We start from the raw sequence: 27,390 nt of genomic DNA, 5'->3' as shown, positions 1-27,390 counted from the left end.
AGCAGCCGCGGTTATACGATTGATACAAGTGAATATTATTGGTTAAAACAGTTGTTTATATTATTAGGGTTGAAATATAAATTTGTAAGGTGAAATGTTAAAATTTATTTGTGGCCCTTTTTATGAATCTGTGAAATTTAAATAATAAACTAGGATTAGATACCCTATTATTTTAAATGTTAATTATATTTACCAGGGTACTATTAGTTAAGGTCTTTAAACCCAAAGAATTTGGCGGTATCTTATTCCATTCAGAGGAACCTACCCCATGATTGATAATACACGATTTACTCTACTTAATTTATTTGTTTGTATATCTCCGTTATCAGAGAATCTTTTTAGAGTTATAATTCTCAAGATTTATAATTATAAAATATTTCAGGTCAAGGTGCAGCTTATAGTTAAGAGGAGGTGGGTTACAATAGATTTTTGTTTATAACGGATTTGATAGTGAAATACTGTTAATGAAGGTGGATTTGATAGTAATTTAATTTATTTAATTTAACTGATATTGGCTCTGAGATGTGTACACATCGCCCGTCGCTCTCATTATTGATTATTCTATTTTATTTTAAAGTAGCTTCAATTTAGATGAGATAAGTCGTAACATAGTAGATGTACTGGAAAGTGTATCTAGGAAGAGTTTCAAGATATAACTTATTAGTAAAGTGTTTCATTTACACTGAAAATTTTTCTGTGCAAATCAGGATATCTTGATTATTTATTTTATTATATTTATTTTTTGTTTATTTAATTATTTAATATAAATAATTTTATTGTATTTTTGTCTTAGTATATTTTATAGAATTGATTTTTTAAATTATAGTTTATTGGTAATGTAAGTGTTTTATGAAATATTATTTTAAATTTTTTTAAGTAGATTTTATTTATTGTACCTTTTGTATCAGGGTTTATCAAAATTTTAGTATTTATTTTACTTGTCTCGATTTGGGTTGATTTATAAATAATTTATAGTTAATGTATCATAATTATTATTAAATTATTTATAGAAATGAGATGTTAATCGTTTCCCAAGATATCTAGTTTCTTAAGAAAAAATTTAATTTTTTAAAGTTATTTGTTTTTATTTAATTTTTTAAGTAAAAATATTAACTTATTTATTCTTTAAGGGATAAGCTTTGAAGTTAATAACCTATAATTTATTTTATAGAAATATAATAGTAAGCATTAAACCAGCTATCTTTAAGATTACGTTTTAGTTCATTATTTTTTATTTTGATTTTATAAATATTTTAGGTTTTTTATTAAGATTATTAATTTAATTTTAAAATTTTTGTAATAATGATAAAATTAGTATATTTATTTGTATGAAATTTTTACCTTGTGAACTTATTATAAGGAACTAGGCAAAATTGATTTCCGCCTGTTTATCAAAAACATGTCCTCTTGTTTTTATTTTGAGGTCTGGCCTGCTCACTGAGCGTATTTTTAAAGAGCCGCGGTATTTTGACCGTGCAAAGGTAGCATAATCATTAGTCTCTTAATTAGTGGCTGGAATGAATGGCTTGACGAGAAATCAACTGTCTCTTAATAAATTTTTGAATTTAACTTTTGAGTCAAAAGGCTTAAATTCTTCTTTAGGACGAGAAGACCCTATAGAGCTTGACATTTTACTTTTATATAGTTTTTTGTTTGTCTTTCTATATTTAATGATGATGTTTTGTTGGGGTGACATGAAGAATAGATAAACTCTTCATTATTATATCATTTATTTATGTTTGTTATTTTGATCCATAATTTATGATCATCAGATTAAGTTACCTTAGGGATAACAGCGTAATTGTTTTTGAGAGCTCATATCGACAAAGCAGATTGCGACCTCGATGTTGGATTAAGAAAAATTTTGGGTGCAGGAGCCCAATGATTAGGTCTGTTCGACCTTTAAATTCTTACATGATCTGAGTTCAGACCGGCGTGAGCCAGGTCGGTTTCTATCCTAAGATTGTTAATCCATATTAGTACTAAAGGACCATATGGTTAAAATATTTTTTGTTATATTGATTAATATTAATTTATTTACTATTTTGACAGATTAATGTGTTGAATTTAGAATTCATTTATGTAGATTTTTTCTACAAATAGTATTGATACTTTATGATTTATTTATATTTATTTTGAATTTTCTTTTATTGGTTATTTGTGTTTTAATTAGTGTTGCCTTTTTAACTTTATTAGAGCGTAAGGTTTTAGGTTATATTCAGATTCGAAAGGGTCCAAATAAGGTAGGTTTCGTTGGAATTCCTCAGCCATTTAGAGATGCTATTAAGTTAATTTGTAAGGAGCAGCCAATTCCTATTATATCTAATTACCTACTTTATTATTTTTCCCCTGTTTTTAATTTAATGATTTCTTTAGCCGTTTGAGTAATTTTTCCTTATTTAACTTATATGTGTTCTTTTTCTTATGGATTTTTATTTTTTTTATGTTGTACTAGATTAGGTGTTTATACTGTTATAATTGCTGGTTGATCTTCTAATTCAAATTATTCATTATTAGGTTCTCTTCGTTCTGTTGCTCAAACAATTTCTTATGAAGTTAGTTTAGCTTTAATTTTATTGTCTTTAATTATTTTAATTGGTAGTTTTAATATGTTTGATTTTATAAACTATCAGCTTTATTGTTGATTTATTATTATTTCTTTTCCTTTAGCTTTAGCTTGTTTTGCTTCTTGCTTAGCTGAAACTAATCGTACTCCTTTTGATTTTGCTGAAGGGGAATCTGATTTAGTTTCAGGATTTAATATTGAGTATGGTGCGGGTGGTTTTACTTTAATTTTTTTAGCTGAATATACTAGAATTGTCTTCATAAGAATGTTATTGGCTTTAATTTTTTTGGGCGGTGATTTTTATTCTTTTATATTTTTTATTAAGCTTGCTATTATATCTTTTGGTTTTATTTGGGTTCGTGGAACATTACCACGGTTCCGTTATGATAAATTAATGTACTTAGCTTGAAAAAGTTTTTTACCTTTATCTTTGAATTTTTTATTTTCTTTGTTGGTTTAAAGATTTTATTTATCTCATTTGTTTAGTGAAATTTTTTGAGAAAAGTTAATAGAAGAGTTAAACTTCAAATTTTATGTTTTCAAAACATATGCTTTTCCTAAGCTAATTAACTTTATTCCTTAATTAATATATCTCATGCGTTTGCGACTAGGACATTAATTAAGAAATATGTGAAGTAAATAATTGTTAAGATTTGACCTGTTATAATATAAGGTTCTTCAACAGGTCGTTTACCAATTCACGTTAGTAAGCATACAACAACTACTATAATTCAGAATAAAATTTGATTAATAGGGTAAAATTGAATGCCTCGGAATGGTGTTTTATTATAAAATGGTAAAATTATTAAGATTCTAATTGATAAAAATAATGCAATAACACCTCCTAACTTATTAGGGATAGATCGTAGAATTGCATATGCAAATAGGAAATATCATTCTGGTTGAATGTGAACTGGTGTTACTAATGGGTTGGCAGGTACAAAGTTATCTGGATCTCCTAATAGGTAAGGATTAATTAAACATAGTATAATTAATAATGATGTTATTATTACAAATGTAATAGAATCCTTAAAGGTAAAGTATGGATGGAATGGAATTTTTTCAATATCTCCATTTAGTCCAAGAGGATTATTAGATCCTGTTTGGTGAAGAAAAAATAAATGAATTGCTGCTATAGCAGCAATAATAAATGGTAATACAAAATGGAATGTGAAGAATCGATTTAATGTTGCATTATCAACAGCGAATCCTCCTCATACTCATTGGACTAAATCTGTTCCTAAGTATGGGATTGCTGATAATAAATTAGTAATTACTGTTGCACCTCAAAAAGATATTTGGCCTCAGGGTAAGACATATCCTATAAATGCAGTTGCTATAACTAAAAATAAAATCACTGTACCAATTATTCAGGTATGTATATATATATAAGATCCATAGTAAATTCCCCGTCCTACATGTAAGTAAATACAAATAAAAAATATAGATGCTCCATTTGCGTGTAAGGTTCGGATAATTCAACCATTATTTACGTCTCGGCAGATGTGTACTACACTACTGAATGCTATTTCAATATTTGATGTATAATGTATAGCTAAAAATAGTCCAGTTACGATTTGAATTACCAAACATAACCCTAATAGGGATCCAAAATTTCATCAAAATGAAATATTTGTTGGGGCAGGTAAGTCAATTAAAGAGTTATTAATAATTTTAATTAAAGGATGTCTTAATCGTAAGGGTTTATTCATTAGTAATTATCTTATTTTACGAATAGGTCCCTGATTAATATTGGTGATTTTAACAACTGCTAGTAGTGCTAAAAATAAATAAATTATTATTATTATTGTAATAATGAATGTTGGTCTATTATATAATTTTTCTAAAGATATTGTTATTTCTTGATAATTGATTGAATTATCAATATTTATAGTTTCGGTGTTTTTGAAAAAGTCTATAAATATAGATATATCTAGAATAATTAATATTAATATGATAAATACTCACATTATTAATGTAATAATTATAGTGATTGATTTAGGCTGAAATATTTCGTTTGATGCAATTCTTGTAATGTAAATAAATAATACTAGTATACCACCAAGAAATGTTAAAAATAAAATATATGATAATCAATATCTTTCTATTATTGTTCCTGTTATTAATCCAACTAGGAAGGTTTGAAGGATAATAAAAAGCATTATTGATATTGGGTGTCTTAATTTAATAAAATTATTATTTATTACATTTGATAATGATATAATTATTATTTTGATCATTTCAGGGGTTAGTTTATTTAAAATACCGGTTTTGGGGACCGATGATGGAAGCTTTTCCACCTCTGAAGTTTTAAAAGTGGGGGCTGGACTTATTTCCGGTTTACAAGACCGGCGTTTTTTTTAAACTATTAAAACTAATGTTTATATTCTCTATTTTTACTTCTTTATTGATTTATTTTGCTGGTGTTTATGTTTTTTCTTCTAAACGTAAACATTTATTAATGGTTCTTTTGAGATTAGAATATATTGCTCTTTCTTTATTTATGTTAGTTATTGCTGATTTGAATATAATTAGATATTATTTTGGTATTGATTATTTTTCTTTTAGTTTAATTTTACTTAGTTTTTGGATTTGTCCTTTAATAATCACTGCTAGAGGTTCAGTTTATTTAAGTTCATATCATTCTAATTTTTTTGTTTTTATGGTTTTGATTTTAATAATTATGCTTTATTGTTCATTTGCTAGATTAAATCTTCTTTCTTTTTATATTTTTTTTGAGTCTAGATTAGTTCCTACTTTACTTTTAATTTTGGGTTGGGGTTATCAACCTGAGCGTTTGCAGGCTGGTGTTTATTTAATTTTTTATACTTTGGTTGCTAGATTAACTTTATTATTAGTTTTATTTAAGGTTTATGATTTTTCTAATACTTTATATTTTCCTTTATTGGTTGATTTTGGTTCTTATTATTTTATGTTTTATGTATTTATAATTTTGCTTTTTTAGTTAAGATACCTATGTTTTTGGTTCATTTATGACTTCCTAAGGCTCATGTAGAGGCCCCTATTTCAGGTAGAATAATTCTTGCTGGTGTTTTATTAAAGTTAGGTGGTTATGGTATTTTTCGTGTTATAAAGGTTATTTCTTATTTGGGTTTAAAGTTTAATTATTTTTGATTGTCTTTAGGTTTATCTGGGGGTGTTATTGTAAGATTTATTTGTTTTCGTCAGGTTGATTTAAAGTCTTTAATTGCATATTCTTCTGTTGCTCATATAAGAATGGTTATTGAGGATTGATGACTATGAATTGATGAGGTTGTGTAGGTTCTCTTTCTCTAATGGTTGGTCATGGTTTATGTTCTTCTGGTTTCTTTTGTTTATCTAATATTATTTGTGAACGTTTAGGTAGACGAAGATTATTAATTAACAAGGGTATAATTAATTTGATGCCAAGAATGGCTTTATGATGATTTCTTTTAAGATCATCAAATATGGCTGCTCCTCCTTCTTTAAATTTGGTAGGTGAAATTAGATTATTAAATAGAATTATATCTTGATCTTCTTTTAGATTCTTTGCTTTGATTTTTTTATCTTTTTTTAGAGCTGTTTATACTTTGTATATATATTCTTATTCTCAGCATGGGAATTATTATTCTGGTGTTTATACTTGTTCTCTTGGTTATTTTCGTGAATATCATCTTTTACTTTTACATAGTTTGCCTTTAAATATTCTCTGTTTAAAGGGTGAATATTTCTTTGTTTAGTTTGCTTAAGTATTTTAATTAAAAATATTGTTTTGTGGAATCAATGATATGAAGTTTTTCATCTTAGGCCGTGAATTTATTTTCTATTTGTTCTTTGAGTTTTTTTTCTTTGTTTATTTCGAGAACTATAATTTTTATTTTAGGTATTTATTATTTAATAATTGATTATAGAGTTTTTGTTGAGTGAGAGCTTTTCAATTTAAATGGTTCTATAGTTGTTATAACTTTAATTTTGGATTGAATATCTCTTATTTTTATATCTTTTGTTATATATATTTCTTCTTTGGTTATTTATTATAGAGAGGATTATATATCTGGTGAAAAGAATATAAATCGTTTTATTATTATTGTTTTAATATTTATTCTTTCTATAGGTTTTTTAATTATTAGTCCTAATTTAATTTGAATTTTATTAGGTTGAGATGGTTTAAGTTTAGTTTCTTATTGTTTAGTTATTTATTATCAAAATGTAAAATCTTATAGTGCTGGTATATTAACTGCACTTTCTAATCGTATTGGTGATGTTGCTATTTTAATTTCTATTGCATGAATGTTAAATTTTGGTGGTTGAAATTATATTTATTATTATGATTTTATTTCTAATTCTTTTGAAATAAAGCTCATTACTATATTAATTGTCTTAGCAGCTATAACTAAGAGAGCTCTGATTCCTTTCTCTTCATGACTTCCTGCTGCTATAGCAGCTCCTACTCCTGTTTCTGCTTTAGTTCATTCTTCTACTTTTGTTACTGCTGGTTTTTATTTATTAATTCGTTTTAGACCAATATTGGATACTTATAATTGTGGTTGATTTTTACTTTTAATTGGTTGTATAACTATATTTATGGCTGGATTGGGCGCTAATTTTGAGTTTGATTTAAAGAAGATTATTGCTCTTTCTACTTTAAGACAACTTGGTTTAATAATAAGAATTTTGGCTATAGGTTATCCAAAGCTTGCATTTTTTCATTTATTGGCTCATGCTTTATTTAAGGCATTATTATTTATATGTGCAGGTTCAATAATTCATAATTTGAAGGATTCTCAGAATATTCGTTTTATAGGATCAATTGTTAATTTCATACCTTTAACTTCAGTTTGTTTTAATGTTTCTAGTTTATCTTTGTGTGGAATACCTTTTTTAGCGGGATTTTATTCAAAGGATTTAATTCTTGAGATGGTTTGTTTAAGATGAATTAATTGTTTAATTTTTTTTCTTTATTTTTTTTCTACTGGTTTAACTGCTTCTTATTCTTTTCGTTTGTTTTATTATTCAATATCTGGTGATAATAATTTTTATTCTAGATTTTCTTTTGATGATAAGGGTTATTATATTTCATTTGGAATAATTGGTCTATTGTTTGTTGCTGTTTTTGGTGGTAGTCTTTTATCTTGATTAATTTTTCCTATTCCTCATGTGATTGCTTTACCTTATTATTTAAAGTTTTTAACTATTACAGTTGTTATTTTAGGTGCTTATTTAGGTTATCTCTTTTCTAATTTTGATTTTTCTCATAATTTATTTTCTTTAAGTATATTTTCTTTTGTTAGATTTGCTGGTTCCATATGATTTATACCTTTTCTTTCAACTAAGTTTATTAGATATATTCCTTTAAAAATAGGTTATTATTCATCTAAGTCATTTGATTATGGTTGAGGTGAATTACTTGGTGGTCAAGGTTTATATAGATTATTTATTTATTTAATTGGTTATATTCAAGGTTGATATGATTCTAATTTCAAGATTTATCTTTTAACTTTTATTTTTTGAATATTTATTTTGGTAATATTGTTTTTCGTTTACTTAAATAGCTTATAATTAGAGCGTGACACTGAAGATGTTAAGGAAGTATTTTTACTTTTAAGTATTTATAAATATAGATATATTATTTTTACAGTGAAAATGTAATGTTTTATTTAAACTATATAAATTTTAGAATTGTTAACGGAGTTTAACCGCTAATATAAAAAGTTAGCAGCTTTCATATTGGCTTTACATTTCCTTAATTGGAACTATTATAGTTCAATTATATTATTAACAGTAATACGCCTCTTTTTGGCTTCAATTAATAAGAATAAGGGTAGTACATACCAATCTTCCAGGTCGAAACTGACTGCAATATTTCGCTTCTTATTCTATTTAAGGTTGATTGATAATATCAATACTTTTTGAATGCAACCCAAATGTTATATTTAACTACAACCCTTTATTCTGCTCATTGTAATGCTCCTTGGTTTCATTCATGGTATAGTCCTCCTAATAGAACTAGAATAAAAAATATTGTTGATACTGTTCAGATTATAATGTCTGAAGTTTTAAAAATAATTACAATTGGTAGAATTAGTGCAATTTCTACATCAAAAATTAAAAAGATTACTGCGATTAGGAAGAATCGTATTGAGAATGGTATTCGTGCTGATCTTTTTGGATCAAACCCACATTCAAATGGTGATCTTTTTTCTCGATCATTAATTAATTTTTTTGATAGTGTTGTTGCCAGGATTATAACAATTATTGGAATCATAAATCTAATGAAAACTCTTGTTGATAGAATTAGAATTGTTTTTCTTGATTTATATCAAGCTTTCTGATTGGAAGTCAAATGTACTATTTATACTAGAAAAACAATTATCTACCTCATCAATAAATAGAGATATATAAGAATAATCATACTACGTCTACGAAGTGTCAGTATCATGCTGCTGCTTCAAATCCAAAGTGATGTCTTGGTGAAAATTGATTTATTGAGTGTCGAAGTAGACATGTTGATAAAAAGATTGTTCCAATAATTACGTGTAAACCATGGAATCCTGTTGCAACAAAGAATGTTGATCCATAAACTGCATCTGCAATGGTAAAAGGTGCTTCTCAATATTCATATGCTTGAAGTATTGTAAAGTATAGTCCTAATAACACTGTGAAGAATAATCCTTGTAGTGCTTGAGTATGATTAGATTCCATTAAACTATGATGTGCTCATGTTACTGTTACTCCTGATGCTAAAAGAATAGCTGTATTAAGTAATGGAATTTGTATAGGGTTAAAGGGTTGAATTCCTATTGGAGGTCATAGTATTCCTAGTTCAATTGTTGGTGCTAATCTTCTTCTAAAGAATGCTCAAAAAAAAGAAACGAAAAATAATACCTCTGATGCAATAAATAAAATTATTCCTCATCGTAATCCAATTGATACAAATCCTGTATGTAATCCTTGATATGTTCCTTCTCGTACTACATCTCGTCATCATTGAATTATAGTTAGTAGGGTAATTCCAAATCCAATTATGAATAAGTTAATATTAAATAGGTGGAATCATTTTGCTAGTCCTGATACTAGGACTATTGCTCCAATTGCTCCTGTTAATGGTCAAGGTCTATAGTCTACTAAGTGGAATGGGTGGTTTGAGTGAGTTGTTAACATAGGTTTAATATACTTCTCTAGAATATAGAGTTCTTAGAATTGAGAAAACATAGGCTTGAATTATTGCTACTGCTGATTCTAGAATTAATAGAAGTATTTGTCCAATAATTAGTAATGAGATTAAGTTTATTGCTATAGATGGTCCTGTGTCTCCTAATAAGGTTAATAATAAGTGTCCTGCAATTATATTTGCTGCCAACCGTACTGCTAATGTACCTGGTCGAATAACATTACTAATTGTTTCAATTAGTACTATAAATGATATTAATGCAGGCGGTGTACCTTGTGGTACAAGGTGTGTAAATATATGATTAGTATGGTTAATTCATCCAAATAATATAAATCTTAGCCATATAGGTAGGGCAATTGCAAATGTTAATGCTAAATGTCTTGTTCTAGTAAAAATATAAGGGAATAATCCTATGAAATTGTTAAATAATATTATAATAAAAATTGAGATGAAAATGAATGTTGTTCCATTAAATGATTTTGGTCCAAGAAGTGTTTTAAATTCATTATGTAAGGTTAAATTTAGTTTATTTCAGATAATGTTAATTCGTGATGGTGTAAGTCAAAATAGTGATGGGATTAATAATAGTCCTAGAAATGTTCTAGTTCAATTTAATGATAAATTAAAGATGTTAGTTGATGGGTCAAATGTTGAGAATAGATTTGTTATCATTTTCAATTTAAGTTTTTTATTTCAATTGTTCCTTTTTCTGCTCTTTTAATAAGGTTAGGTTTAAATGAGAAGAAGTTTATTTGATTAAACAAGATTAATGTAGCTGAAAATATAATGAATAGTGAGAATCATATAAGAGGGGATATTTGAGGGATTTGGATATAATTTCCCCATCAGAAGTAGTCGTTAATTTACTATTATTTGGTTTAAGAGACCATTACTTACTTTCAGTCATCTGATGAATTTCAAGGTGTACTAACTTTTTTTAGTTACTTTAGATTGACACTCTAATGTTATTTATTTTAACTAACTCCTTAAATTATCTTAGATAATCACTTAATAAATAAATTTACTGAAGTTCTTTCAATTACAATTGGTATAAATCTGTGGTTTGCTCCACAGATCTCTGAGCATTGTCCAAAGAATAATCCAGGTCGATTTATTGTGAATGTTCCTTGATTTAACCGACCTGGCGTTGCATCAATTTTAACCCCTAATGCAGGAACTGCTCATGAGTGTAGAACATCTGATGCTCTTGTTAATACTCGTACTTCTGTATTTATTGGTAGGATTGTTCGGTTATCTACATCTAGTAGTCGGAATCCATCATTTTCTAGGTCTTGTTCTGGTGTTATATAAGTGTCAAATTCTACGTCTATGAAGTCTGAATATTCATATCTTCAATATCATTGTCGTCCAATGGTTTTAATTGTAATTATTGCATCTACTGAATCATCAAGTAAATATAATAGTCGTAATGATGGAAGGGCAATAAAAATTAATGTAATTGCTGGTAAAGCTGTTTAGATTGTTTCAATTAAATGTCCATGAAGTATATTACGGTTAGTATAGGCAATAAATAATATATAACTTAGGGCATAACCTACAATTACTGTAATTAATAATAATACGACCATAGTATGATCATGAAAGAATGATAATTGCTCCATTAATGGTGAAGCTCCATCTTGAAGAGATAAATTTGATCATGTTGCCATTAATAAATATTTTCTAATAAAAGGTCAAACCTTTATTTGTAGAGCTTAAATCTACTGCACTAATCTGCCATATTAGAATCTAGAGATTAATGGTAATTCTGAGTAACTATGTTCTGCAGGAGGGTTATTTTGTAGTCATTCTGTTGATCTTCTTATGTTAGCTCTAAATATAATTGCTCGGTTTGTAATCATTCTTTCTCATATAATTACAATGAATATAATGATTCCTACAATAGAAATTGTAGACCCAATTCTTGATACTACGTTTCATGATGTATATGCGTCTGGGTAGTCAGAGTATCGTCGAGGTATTCCTGCTAATCCTAGGAAGTGTTGAGGAAAGAATGTTAAATTTACTCCAATGAATATAATTGTAAATTGGATTTTTAATCATGTATTATTTATAGTTAATCCTGTAAATAGTGGATATCATTGAATGACACCTCCTATAATTGCAAATACTGCTCCTATAGATAATACATAATGAAAGTGGGCAACTACATAATATGTATCATGTAATACAATATCAAGTGATGAATTTGCTAATACTAATCCTGTTAATCCACCAATTGTAAATAGGAAAATAAATCCTAGAGCTCATAATAATGGTGGATTGAACTTGAATTTCGTTCCATATAATGTAGCTAATCATCTAAATACCTTAATTCCTGTAGGTAAAGCAATAATTGTTGTTGCTGATGTAAAATATGCTCGTGTGTCAACATCCAGTCCTACTGTAAATATATGATGTGCTCATACAATAAATCCTATTAGTCCAATTGATAGTATAGCATAAATTATACCTAATGTTCCAAATGATTCAATTTTTCCTCTTTCTTGACATACAATATGTGAAATAATTCCGAACCCCGGTAGAATTAAAATATAAACTTCTGGGTGTCCAAAGAATCAAAATAGATGTTGATATAGAATTGGGTCACCCCCTCCTGCAGGGTCAAAGAATGATGTATTTAAATTTCGATCTGTTAATAATATAGTAATAGCTCCTGCTAAAACTGGAAGTGAAAGAAGGAGAAGTAATGCTGTAATAGCTACAGATCATACAAATAAAGGTGTTTGATCTAAAGTTATACTTTCTGATCGTATATTAATTGCTGTTGTAATGAAATTCACTGCACCAAGAATAGATGATACACCTGCTAAGTGCAGTGAAAAAATAGCTAGATCTACAGATGCACCCCCGTGTGCAATAGCTCCTGCTAGAGGAGGGTAAACTGTTCATCCTGTACCAGCACCATTATCTACTATAGAAGATGTAAGAAGAAGGGTTAGTGAAGGTGGTAGTAATCAAAAACTTATATTATTTATTCGTGGAATTGCTATATCTGGTGCACCAATTATTAGTGGAACAAGTCAATTACCAAATCCACCAATTATAATAGGTATTACTATAAAGAAAATTATTACGAATGCGTGAGCTGTAATAATAACATTATAAATCTGGTCATCCCCAATTAGAGATCCGGGTTGGCCAAGTTCAGCACGAATAAGTATTCTTATTGATGTTCCTACTATTCCTGCTCATGCTCCAAATATGAAGTATAAAGTACCAATGTCCTTATGGTTTGTTGAGAATAATCATTTTTGCGGTAAGATGGCTGAATTTTAGGTGGTAGACTGTAAATCTACTTATGAGATGTTTTCTCTCTTATCATATTTAGGTCTTATATTCAATTATGATTCTAGACTGCAATTCTAGAGGTGTAAAATTTTACTAAGCCCTAAAAGATTATTCTTTTAATTATAGCTTTGAAGGTTATTAGTTTGATTAACTTAAGTCCTTAGTATAATGAAATTAAGGTTGATGTTGAAATCAATCCTATTGTTGAAATTATTACTGTTATAGGAAGAATGATTCTTGATTTTTGGGACTTTATCTTTATAGATCACGAATTTTCTGTGTATGATATAATTAGAGCTGAGAATCTAATACGTATATAGTAGTAGAGTGTAATTGTAGTAAATACTACTATAATAGTTATAATAGTTGTTATATTGTTTTCTATTAATGATTGTATTACAATTCATTTTGGTAAGAATCCAAGGAATGGTGGTAGTCCACCTAAAGATAATAAAGATAAGAATATTATGAATTTAATTTCGGTTTTTATATTTCTGGCTGAATAAATTTGATTTATGAAAAATAAATTTATTTGCTTAAATAATAAAACTATAATTAATCTTAATAGTGAGTAAATAATGAAGTATAGTTCTCAGATGTTTTCTCTGACTGTTAATGATCTAATTATTCAACCTAGATGTCTGATTGATGAATATGCTAAAAGTTGTCGTAAGGATGTTTGATTTAAACCTCCTATTGCCCCAATAATAATTCTTAAGATAATAATTGTTCAAATAAAAGTTCTTAATTGAATACAATAAGATAAGACCATTATTGGGGCGATTTTTTGTCATGTTATTAATGTTAAACAATTATTTCATCTTGATGCTCCTATAACTTCTGGAAATCAGAAATGGTAAGGTGCAGCTCCAATCTTTAATAATAGTCTAGATCTAATTATTATTGATGGGATAAATTCTGTTTCCCATCCCATGGGATATTTTATTTGAATCTGCATAATTGAAAATAATAATATTGTCGATGCTATTGCTTGGACAATAAAATATTTAATTAATGATTCATTTATTATTATATTTTTATTTCTTGTTAGGAGCGGAATAAATGAAAGTAAGTTGATCTCAAGTCCTATTCAAACCCCAAATCAGGAATTTGATGAAATGGACAGGATCGTTCCTATCATTAATGTTGATAGGAAGAGAAGTTTTGTAGAGTTGTTGGTCATTAAAAAGGAGAGGATTGATACCTCTATAAATGGGGTATGAACCCATTAGCTTGTTTAGCTTACCTTTTTACATTAAGGTGTATGATGCACGTTAGTTTTTGATACTAAAGGAGGTAGTTTAATTCTATCTTATGTAGTTTTAATGAAGGTAATTTTATTTACTTTATTTACCCTATCAAGGTAACCCTTTAATCAGGCACTTCATTTATTTAATATATAAATCGAAAGTTTTTTTTTGAAATTCTTTTATGTATTATTTTGTTTAATTAGGATTAATTTATCCTGCTCATTTTATTTTTTATATGTATATATATAATAAATAATTTATATTAATATATTACATTTAATTGAAATTAAAGTATTATAAGTTCATCTTACCATTATCAATTGATTATTTTCATGCAATTATTTACCTAGGATTATAGCTACTTATGTTTTTAGCTTAAAATAGGTTATTATAATATAATATATATAATAATAGGTAATTTAATATTTAATATTATTATAATTGGATATAATAAATAAAATTATTAATTTAAATATAAATTATTATAATTAATATAATTATTTATATCCAATAGGAATTCAACCCTTTAACCCTATACAAATTCCATTACTTAATACAGCTATTCTTTTAGCATCAGGAGTAACAGTAACATGAGCACATCATAGTTTAATGGAATCTAATCATACTCAAGCACTACAAGGATTATTCTTCACAGTGTTATTAGGACTATACTTTACAATACTTCAAGCATATGAATATTGAGAAGCACCTTTTACCATTGCAGATGCAGTTTATGGATCAACATTCTTTGTTGCAACAGGATTCCATGGTTTACACGTAATTATTGGAACAATCTTTTTATCAACATGTCTACTTCGACACTCAATAAATCAATTTTCGCCAAGACATCACTTTGGATTTGAAGCAGCAGCATGATACTGACACTTCGTAGACGTAGTATGATTATTCTTATATATCTCTATTTATTGATGAGGTAGATAATTGTTTTTCTAGTATAAATAGTACATTTGACTTCCAATCAGAAAGCTTGATATAAATCAAGAAAAACAATTCTAATTCTATCAACAAGAGTTTTCATTAGATTTATTATTCCAATAATTGTTATACTCCTGGCAACAACACTATCAAAAAAATTAATTAATGATCGAGAAAAAAGATCACCATTTGAATGTGGGTTTGATCCAAAAAGATCAGCACGAATACCATTCTCAATACGATTCTTCCTAATCGCAGTAATCTTTTTAATTTTTGATGTAGAAATTGCACTAATTCTACCAATTGTAATTATTTTTAAAACTTCAGACATTATAATCTGAACAGTATCAACAATATTTTTTATTCTAGTTCTATTAGGAGGACTATACCATGAATGAAACCAAGGAGCATTACAATGAGCAGAATAAAGGGTTGTAGTTAAATATAACATTTGGGTTGCATTCAAAAAGTATTGATATTATCAATCAACCTTAAATAGAATAAGAAGCGAAATATTGCAGTCAGTTTCGACCTGGAAGATTGGTATGTACTACCCTTATTCTTATTAATTGAAGCCAAAAAGAGGCGTATTACTGTTAATAATATAATTGAACTATAATAGTTCCAATTAAGGAAATGTAAAGCCAATATGAAAGCTGCTAACTTTTTATATTAGCGGTTAAACTCCGTTAACATTTCTAAAATTTATATAGTTTAAATAAAACATTACATTTTCACTGTAAAAATAATATATCTATATTTATAAATACTTAAAAGTAAAAATACTTCCTTAACATCTTCAGTGTCACGCTCTAATTATAAGCTATTTAAGTAAACGAAAAACAATATTTCCAAAATAAATATTCAAAAAATAAAAGTTAAAAGATAAATCTTGAAATTAGAATCATATCAACCTTGAATATAACCAATTAAATAAATAAATAATCTATATAAACCTTGACCACCAAGTAATTCACCTCAACCATAATCAAATGACTTAGATGAATAATAACCTATTTTTAAAGGAATATATCTAATAAACTTAGTTGAAAGAAAAGGTATAAATCATATAGAAACAGCAAATCTAACAAAAGAAAGTATATTTAAAGAAAATAAATTATGAGAAAAATCAAAATTAGAAATAAGATAACCTAAATAAGCACCTAAAATAACAACTGTAATAGTTAAAAACTTTAAATAATAAGGTAAAGCAATCACATGAGGAATAGGAAAAATTAATCAAGATAAAAGACTACCACCAAAAACAGCAACAAACAATAGACCAATTATTCCAAATGAAATATAATAACCCTTATCATCAAAAGAAAATCTAGAATAAAAATTATTATCACCAGATATTGAATAATAAAACAAACGAAAAGAATAAGAAGCAGTTAAACCAGTAGAAAAAAAAATAAAGAAAAAAAATTAAACAATTAATTCATCTTAAACAAACCATCTCAAGAATTAAATCCTTTGAATAAAATCCCGCTAAAAAAGGTATTCCACACAAAGATAAACTAGAAACATTGAAACAAGCTGAAGTTAAAGGTATGAAATTAACAATTGATCCTATAAAACGAATATCCTGAGAATCCTTCAAACTATGAATTATTGAACCTGCACATATAAATAATAATGCCTTAAATAAAGCATGAGCCAATAAATGAAAAAATGCAAGCTTTGGATAACCTATAGCCAAAATTCTTATTATTAAACCAAGTTGTCTTAAAGTAGAAAGAGCAATAATCTTCTTTAAATCAAACTCAAAATTAGCGCCCAATCCAGCCATAAATATAGTTATACAACCAATTAAAAGTAAAAATCAACCACAATTATAAGGATCCAATATTGGTCTAAAACGAATTAATAAATAAACACCAGCAGTGACAAGAGTAGAAGAATGAACTAAAGCAGAAACAGGAGTAGGAGCTGCTATAGCAGCAGGAAGTCATGAAGAGAAAGGAATCTGAGCACTCTTAGTTATAGCTGCTAAAACAATTAATATAGTAATGAGCTTTATTTCAAAAGAATTGGAAATAAAATCATAATAATAAATATAATTTCAACCACCAAAATTTAACATGCATGCAATAGAAATTAAAATAGCAACATCACCAATACGATTAGAAAGTGCAGTTAATATACCAGCACTGTAAGATTTTACATTTTGATAATAAATAACTAAACAATAAGAAACTAAACCTAAACCATCTCAACCTAATAAAATTCTAATTAAATTAGGACTAATAATTAAAAAACCTATAGAAAGAATAAATATTAAAACAATAATAATAAAACGATTTATATTCTTTTCACCAGATATATAATCCTCTCTATAATAAATAACCAAAGAAGAAATATATATAACAAAAGATATAAAAATAAGAGATATTCAATCCAAAATTAAAGTTATAACAACTATAGAACCATTTAAATTGAAAAGCTCTCACTCAACAAAAACTCTATAATCAATTATTAAATAATAAGTACCTAAAATAAAAATTATAGTTCTCGAAATAAACAAAGAAAAAGAACTCAAAGAACAAATAGAAAATAAATTCACGGCCTAAGATGAAAAACTTCATATCATTGATTCCACAAAACAATATTTTTAATTAAAATACTTAAGCAAACTAAACAAAGAAATATTCACCCTTTAAACAGAGAATATTTAAAGGCAATCAATGTAAAAGTAAAAGATGATATTCACGAAAATAACCAAGAGAACAAGTATAAACACCAGAATAATAATTCCCATGCTGAGAATAAGAATATATATACAAAGTATAAACAGCTCTAAAAAAAGATAAAAAAATCAAAGCAAAGAATCTAAAAGAAGATCAAGATATAATTCTATTTAATAATCTAATTTCACCTACCAAATTTAAAGAAGGAGGAGCAGCCATATTTGATGATCTTAAAAGAAATCATCATAAAGCCATTCTTGGCATCAAATTATTTATACCCTTGTTAATTAATAATCTTCGTCTACCTAAACGTTCATAAATAATATTAGATAAACAAAATAAACCAGAAGAACATAAACCATGACCAACCATTAGAGAAAGAGAACCTACACAACCTCATCAATTCATAGTCATCAATCCACCAATAACCATTCTTATATGAGCAACAGAAGAATATGCAATTAAAGACTTTAAATCAACCTGACGAAAACAAATAAATCTTACAATAACACCCCCAGATAAACCTAAAGACAATAAAAAATAATTAAACTTTAAACCCAAATAAGAAATAACCTTTATAACACGAAAAATACCATAACCACCTAACTTTAATAAAACACCAGCAAGAATTATTCTACCTGAAATAGGGGCCTCTACATGAGCCTTAGGAAGTCATAAATGAACCAAAAACATAGGTATCTTAACTAAAAAAGCCAAAATTATAAATACATAAAACATAAAATAATAAGAACCAAAATCAACCAATAAAGGAAAATATAAAGTATTAGAAAAATCATAAACCTTAAATAAAACTAATAATAAAGGTAATCTAGCAACCAAAGTATAAAAAATTAAATAAACACCAGCCTGCAAACGCTCAGGTTGATAACCCCAACCCAAAATTAAAAGTAAAGTAGGAACTAATATAGCCTCAAAAAAAATATAAAAAGAAAGAAGACTTAATCTAGCAAATGAACAATAAAGCATAATTATTAAAATCAAAACCATAAAAACAAAAAAATTAGAATGATATGAACTTAAATAAACTGAACCTCTAGCAGTGATTATTAAAGAACAAATCCAAAAACTAAGTAAAATTAAACTAAAAGAAAAATAATCAATACCAAAATAATATCTAATTATATTCAAATCAGCATATGAATAAACACAAATTATAAAAACAAAACCCGACAGAAACATTAAAGAATGAACCAACCATCAACAATTATTTAATAAACAAAGAGGGATCAAAAAAATAGTTATAAATAAATACTTTAACATAAAGATAAACCAAAAGAATTAAAAAAATCATTACCATGAGAACGAATTATTGAAACTAAAATAGAAAGACCTAAAGCACCCTCACAAACAGAAAAAACTAAAAAAATAACAGGAAAAAAATAATCATAATCAAACTCAATAAGAAAAACAATAACTAACATAAATAAAGAAAGAACAATATATTCTAATCTCAAAAGAACCATTAATAAATGTTTATGTTTAGAAGAAAAAACATAAACACCAGCAAAATAAATCAATAAAGAAGTAAAAATAGAGAATTTAAACATTAGTTTTAATAGTTTAAAAAAAACGCCGGTCTTGTAAACCGGAAATAAGTCCAGCCCCCACTTTTAAAACTTCAGAGGTGGAAAAGCTTCCATCATCGGTCCCCAAAACCGGTATTTTAAATAAACTAACCCCTGAAATGATCAAAATAATAATTATATCATTATCAAATGTAATAAATATTAATTTTATTAAATTAAGACACCCAATATCAATAATGCTTTTTATTATCCTTCAAACCTTCCTAGTTGGATTAATAACAGGAACAATAATAGAAAGATATTGATTATCATATATTTTATTTTTAACATTTCTTGGTGGTATACTAGTATTATTTATTTACATTACAAGAATTGCATCAAACGAAATATTTCAGCCTAAATCAATCACTATAATTATTACATTAATAATGTGAGTATTTATCATATTAATATTAATTATTCTAGATATATCTATATTTATAGACTTTTTCAAAAACACCGAAGCTATAAATATTGATAATTCAATCAATTATCAAGAAATAACAATATCTTTAGAAAAATTATATAATAGACCAACATTCATTATTACAATAACAATAATAATTTATTTATTTTTAGCACTACTAGCAGTTGTTAAAATCACCAATATTAATCAGGGACCTATTCGTAAAATAAGATAATTACTAATGAATAAACCCTTACGATTAAGACATCCTTTAATTAAAATTATTAATAACTCTTTAATTGACTTACCTGCCCCAACAAATATTTCATTTTGATGAAATTTTGGATCCCTATTAGGGTTATGTTTGGTAATTCAAATCGTAACTGGACTATTTTTAGCTATACATTATACATCAAATATTGAAATAGCATTCAGTAGTGTAGTACACATCTGCCGAGACGTAAATAATGGTTGAATTATCCGAACCTTACACGCAAATGGAGCATCTATATTTTTTATTTGTATTTACTTACATGTAGGACGGGGAATTCACTATGGATCTTATATATATATACATACCTGAATAATTGGTACAGTGATTTTATTTTTAGTTATAGCAACTGCATTTATAGGATATGTCTTACCCTGAGGCCAAATATCTTTTTGAGGTGCAACAGTAATTACTAATTTATTATCAGCAATCCCATACTTAGGAACAGATTTAGTCCAATGAGTATGAGGAGGATTCGCTGTTGATAATGCAACATTAAGTCGATTCTTCACATTCAATTTTGTATTACCATTTATTATTGCTGCTATAGCAGCAATTCATTTATTTTTTCTTCACCAAACAGAATCTAATAATCCTCTTGGACTAAATGGAGATATTGAAAAAATTCCATTCCATCCATACTTTACCTTTAAGGATTCTATTACATTTGTAATAATAACATCATTATTAATTATACTATGTTTAATTAATCCTTACCTATTAGGAGATCCAGATAACTTTGTACCTGCCAACCCATTAGTAACACCAGTTCACATTCAACCAGAATGATATTTCCTATTTGCATATGCAATTCTACGATCTATCCCTAATAAGTTAGGAGGTGTTATTGCATTATTTTTATCAATTAGAATCTTAATAATTTTACCATTTTATAATAAAACACCATTCCGAGGCATTCAATTTTACCCTATTAATCAAATTTTATTCTGAATTATAGTAGTTGTTGTATGCTTACTAACGTGAATTGGTAAACGACCTGTTGAAGAACCTTATATTATAACAGGTCAAATCTTAACAATTATTTACTTCACATATTTCTTAATTAATGTCCATGTCGCAAACGCATGAGATAAATTAATTAAGGAATAAAGTTAATTAGCTTAGCAAAGCATATGTTTTGAAAACATAAAATTAGAAGTTTAACTCTTCTATTAACTTTTCTCAAAAAATTTCACTAAACAAATGAGATAAATAAAATGTTTAAACCAACAAAGAAAATAAAAAAATTCAAAGATAAAGGTAAAAAACTTTTTCAAGCTAAGTACATTAATTTATCATAACGGAACCGTGGTAATGTTCCACGAACCCAAATAATACCAAAAGATATAATAGCAAGCTTAATAAAAAATATAAAAGAATAAAAATCACCGCCCAAAAAAATTAAAGCCAATAACATTCTTATGAAGACAATTCTAGTATATTCAGCTAAAAAAATTAAAGTAAAACCACCCGCACCATACTCAATATTAAATCCTGAAACTAACTCAGATTCCCCTTCAGCAAAATCAAAAGGAGTACGATTAGTTTCAGCTAAGCAAGAAGCAAAACAAGCTAAAGCTAAAGGAAAAGAAATAATAATAAATCAACAATAAAGCTGATAGTTTATAAAATCAAACATATTAAAACTACCAATTAAAATAATTAAAGACAATAAAATTAAAGCTAAACTAACTTCATAAGAAATTGTTTGAGCAACAGAACGAAGAGAACCTAATAATGAATAATTTGAATTAGAAGATCAACCAGCAATTATAACAGTATAAACACCTAATCAGGTACAACATAAAAAAAATAAAAATCCATAAGAAAAAGAACACATATAAGTTAAATAAGGAAAAATTACTCAAACGGCTAAAGAAATCATTAAATTAAAAACAGGGGAAAAATAATAAAGTAGGTAATTAGATATAATAGGAATTGGCTGCTCCTTACAAATTAACTTAATAGCATCTCTAAATGGCTGAGGAATTCCAACAAAACCTACCTTATTTGGACCCTTTCGAATCTGAATATAACCTAAAACCTTACGCTCTAATAAAGTTAAAAAGGCAACACTAATTAAAACACAAATAACCAATAAAAGAAAATTCAAAATAAATATAAATAAATCATAAAGTATCAATACTATTTGTAGAAAAAATCTACATAAATGAATTCTAAATTCAACACATTAATCTGTCAAAATAGTAAATAAATTAATATTAATCAATATAACAAAAAATATTTTAACCATATGGTCCTTTCGTACTAATATGGATTAACAATCTTAGGATAGAAACCGACCTGGCTCACGCCGGTCTCAACTCAGATCATGTAAGAATTTAAAGGTCGAACAGACCTAATCATTGGGCTCCTGCACCCAAAATTTTTCTTAATCCAACATCGAGGTCGCAATCTGCTTTGTCGATATGAGCTCTCAAAAACAATTACGCTGTTATCCCTAAGGTAACTTAATCTGATGATCATAAATTATGGATCAAAATAACAAACATCTTGATGCTCCTATAACTTCTGGAAATCAGAAATGGGAAGGTGCAGCTCCAATCTTTAATAATAGTCTAGATCTAATTATTATTGATGGGATAAATTCTGTTTCCCATCCCATGGGATATTTTATTTGAATCAGCAAAATTGAAAATAATAATATTGTCGATGCTATTGCTTGGACAATAAAATATTTAATTGATGATTCATTTATTATTATATCTTTATTTCTTGTTAGGAGCGGAATAAATGAAAGTAAGTTGATCTCAAGTCCTATTCAAACCCCAAATCAGGAATTTGATGAAATGGACAGGATCGTTCCTATCATTAATGTTGATAGGAAGAGAAGTTTTGTAGAGTTGTTGGTCATTAAAAAGGAGAGGATTGATACCTCTATAAATGGGGTATGAACCCATTAGCTTGTTTAGCTTACCTTTTTACATTAAGGTGTATGATGCACGTTAGTTTTTGATACTACAGGAGGTAGTTTAATTCTATCTTATGTAATTTTAATGAAGGTAATTTTATTTACTTTATTTACCCTATCAAGGTAACCCTTTAATCAGGCTCTTTATTTATTTAATATATAAATCGAAAGTTTTTTTTTGAAATTCTTTTATGTATTATTTTGTTTAATTAGGATTAATTTATCCTGCACATTTTATTTTTTATATATATATATATAATAAATAATTTATATTAATATATTACATTTAATTGAAATTAAAGTATTATAAGTTCATCTTACCATTATCAATTGATTATTTTAATGCAATTATTTACCTAGGATTATAGCTACTTATGTTTTTAGCTTAAAATAGGTTATAATAATATAATATATATAATAATATGTAATTTAATATTTAATATTATTATAATTGGATATAATAAATAAAATTATTAATTTAAATATAAAATATTATAATTAATATAAATAATTATATTAATTATAATAATATAATTATGTAAATTATCTATAATTAGATTATTTAACTAATATATATGAAAGTTAACTTAATATAAAAAAAAGAATTCATATTAATAACATATTATATTAAATTACATAATTGTATAAAATATATTTATTATATTATTTAATCTTTCTTTATTTATTACTGAAAAGAAAGTTTAAATAAGAAAGAATATAATACCTTTATTGCTATACATGTTCCATATTAATCTTTAATTATATATAATAGAGAAGTTGTTGTGGTCATACATAGGGGCGTTTCTTTCTTTTTTTGTTAATGTTTGTGGTTTTTTTCTTTTTTTTCTTTAAATATTTGAATCTTTTATTTTTTCCTGAATTAATAGATTTAAAATTTTCTTATTTTTTATTTTTAAAAGTTTTATTCTTGCTTGTTTATTCACTTTTTCTTTGTATTATATGTAAGTTTTGTTAGACTAAATGTTCTTTTTGCAGTAATTTGATTTAATTATCAAGTGATTTTGGATTTAGCAATTGATTTCGTATCGGCATAATTCGTGCCAGCAGCCGCGGTTATACGATTGATACAAGTGAATATTATTGGTTAAAACAGTTGTTTATATTATTAGGGTTGAAATATAAATTTGTAAGGTGAAATGTTAAAATTTATTTGTGGCCCTTTTTATGAATCTGTGAAATTTAAATAATAAACTAGGATTAGATACCCTATTATTTTAAATGTTAATTATATTTACCAGGGTACTATTAGTTAAGGTCTTTAAACCCAAAGAATTTGGCGGTATCTCATTCCATTCAGAGGAACCTACCCCATGATTGATAATACACGATTTACTCTACTCAATTTATTTGTTTGTATATTTCTGTTATCAGAGAATCTTTTTAGAGTTATAATTCTCAAGATTTATAATTATAAAATATTTCAGGTCAAGGTGCAGCTTATAGTTAAAAGGAGGTGGGTTACAATAGATTTTTGTTTATAACGGATTTGATAGTGAAATACTGTTAATGAAGGTGGATTTGATAGTAATTTAATTTATTTAATTTAACTGATATTGGCTCTGAGATGTGTACACATCGCCCGTCGCTCTCATTATTGATTATTCTATTTTATTTTAAAGTAGCTTCAATTTAGATGAGATAAGTCGTAACATAGTAGATGTACTGGAAAGTGTATCTAGGAAGAGTTTCAAGATATAACTTATTAGTAAAGTGTTTCATTTACACTGAAAATTTTTCTGTGCAAATCAGGATATCTTGATTATTTATTTTATTATATTTATTTTTTGTTTATTTAATTATTTAATATAAATAATTTTATTGTATTTTTGTCTTAGTATATTTTATAGAATTGATTTTTTAAATTATAGTTTATTGGTAATGTAAGTGTTTTATGAAATATTATTTAAAATTTTTTTAAGTAGATTTTATTTATTGTACCTTTTGTATCAGCGTTTATCAAAATTTTAGTATTTATTTTACTTGTCTCGATTTGGGTTGATTTATAAATAATTTATAGTTAATGTATCATAATTATTATTAAATTATTTATAGAAATGAGATGTTAATCGTTTCCCAAGATATCTAGTTTCTTAAGAAAAAATTTAATTTTTTAAAGTTATTTGTTTTTATTTAATTTTTTAAGTAAAAATATTAACTTATTTATTCTTTAAGGGATTAGCTTTGAAGTTAATAACCTATAATTTATTTTATACAAATATAATAGTAAGCTTTAAACCAGCTATCTTTAAGATTACGTTTTAGTTCATTATTTTTTATTTTGATTTTATAAATATTTTAGGTTTTTTATTAAGATTATTAATTTAATTTTAAAATTTTTGTAATAATGATAGAATTAGTATATTTATTTGTATGAAATTTTTACCTTGTGAACTTATTATAAGGAACTAGGCAAAATTGATTTCCGCCTGTTTATCAAAAACATGTCCTCTTGTTTATATTTTGAGGTCTGGCCTGCTCACTGAGCGTATTTTTAAAGAGCCACGGTATTTTGACCGTGCAAAGGTAGCATAATCATTAGTCTCTTAATTAGTGGCTGGAATGAATGGCTTGACGAGAAATCAACTGTCTCTTAATAAATTTTTGAATTTAACTTTTGAGTCAAAAGGCTTAAATTCTTCTTTAGGACGAGAAGACCCTATAGAGCTTGACATTTTACTTTTATATAGTTTTTTGTTTGTCTTTCTATATTTAATGATGATGTTTTCTTGGGGTGACATGAAGAATAGATAAACTCTTCATTATTATATCATTTATTTATGTTTGTTATTTTGATCCATAATTTATGATCATAAGATTAAGTTACCTTAGGGATAACAGCGTAATTGTTTTTGAGAGCTCATATCGACAAAGCAGATTGCGACCTCGATGTTGGATTAAGAAAAATTTTGGGTGCAGGAGCCCAATGATTAGGTCTGTTCGACCTTTAAATTCTTACATGATCTGAGTTGAGACCGGCGTGAGCCAGGTCGGTTTCTATCCTAAGATTGTTAATCCATATTAGTACGAAAGGACCATATGGTTAAAATATTTTTTGTTATATTGATTAATATTAATTTATTTACTATTTTGACAGATTAATGTGTTGAATTTAGAATTCATTTATGTAGATTTTTTCTACAAATAGTATTGATACTTTATGATTTATTTATATTTATTTTGAATTTTCTTTTATTGGTTATTTGTGTTTCAATTAGTGTTGCCTTTTTAACTTTATTAGAGCGTAAGGTTTTAGGTTATATTCAGATTCGAAAGGGTCCAAATAAGGTAGGTTTTGTTGGAATTCCTCAGCCATTTAGAGATGCTATTAAGTTAATTTGTAAGGAGCAGCCAATTCCTATTATATCTAATTACCTACTTTATTATTTTTCCCCTGTTTTTAATTTAATGATTTCTTTAGCCGTTTGAGTAATTTTTCCTTATTTAACTTATATGTGTTCTTTTTCTTATGGATTTGTATTTTTTTTATGTTGTACTAGATTAGGTGTTTATACTGTTATAATTGCTGGTTGATCTTCTAATTCAAATTATTCATTATTAGGTTCTCTTCGTTCTGTTGCTCAAACAATTTCTTATGAAGTTAGTTTAGCTTTAATTTTATTGTCTTTAATTATTTTAATTGGTAGTTTTAATATGTTTGATTTTATAAACTATCAGCTTTATTGTTGATTTATTATTATTTCTTTTCCTTTAGCTTTAGCTTGTTTTGCTTCTTGCTTAGCTGAAACTAATCGTACTCCTTTTGATTTTGCTGAAGGGGAATCTGAGTTAGTTTCAGGATTTAATATTGAGTATGGTGCGGGTGGTTTTACTTTAATTTTTTTAGCTGAATATACTAGAATTGTCTTCATAAGAATGTTATTGGCTTTAATTTCTTTGGGCGGTGATTTTTATTCTTTTATATTTTTTATTAAGCTTGCTATTATATCTTTTGGTTTTATTTGGGTTCGTGGAACATTACCACGGTTCCGTTATGATAAATTAATGTACTTAGCTTGAAAAAGTTTTTTACCTTTATCTTTGAATTTTTTTATTTTCTTTGTTGGTTTAAAGATTTTATTTATCTCATTTGTTTAGTGAAATTTTTTGAGAAAAGTTAATAGAAGAGTTAAACTTCTAATTTTATGTTTTCAAAACATATGCTTTTCCTAAGCTAATTAACTTTATTCCTTAATTAATTTATCTCATGTGTTTGCGACATGGACATTAATTAAGAAATATGTGAAGTAAATAATTGTTAAGATTTGAC

At 26.5% G+C, this 27,390-nt stretch overlaps 1 protein-coding gene and 1 long non-coding RNA gene across 3 annotated transcripts in view; both read left to right on the top strand.

The window, feature by feature from the left end:
- The window catches only part of LOC126306432 (uncharacterized), a 122,510-nt gene that overhangs the window by 31,857 nt on the left and 63,263 nt on the right, over positions 1 to 27,390 (top strand). The window contains exon 1 of one of the 2 annotated variants that reach the window (XR_007553530.1): positions 24,889 to 26,054. The exons of the other annotated variant lie outside the window; for it this stretch is intronic. This is a non-coding gene — a long non-coding RNA (uncharacterized LOC126306432). Of the gene's footprint in view, positions 1 to 24,888; positions 26,055 to 27,390 lie in introns of those variants that run through there. 2 annotated transcript variants of the gene reach the window in all.
- On the top strand, positions 7,040 to 7,737 carry LOC126306418 (NADH-ubiquinone oxidoreductase chain 5-like). The gene has a single exon (XM_049992054.1). The coding sequence runs from the start codon at positions 7,133 to 7,135 to the stop codon at positions 7,481 to 7,483; it is 351 nt and encodes a 116-aa protein (XP_049848011.1). The 5' UTR covers positions 7,040 to 7,132; the 3' UTR covers positions 7,484 to 7,737.

This window comes from Schistocerca gregaria, unplaced genomic scaffold (assembly GCF_023897955.1).
Source record: "Schistocerca gregaria isolate iqSchGreg1 unplaced genomic scaffold, iqSchGreg1.2 ptg000333l, whole genome shotgun sequence".
NCBI classification, from domain to species: Eukaryota; Metazoa; Arthropoda; class Insecta; order Orthoptera; family Acrididae; genus Schistocerca; species Schistocerca gregaria.
This window is presented reverse-complemented; position numbering and strand designations above follow the sequence as displayed.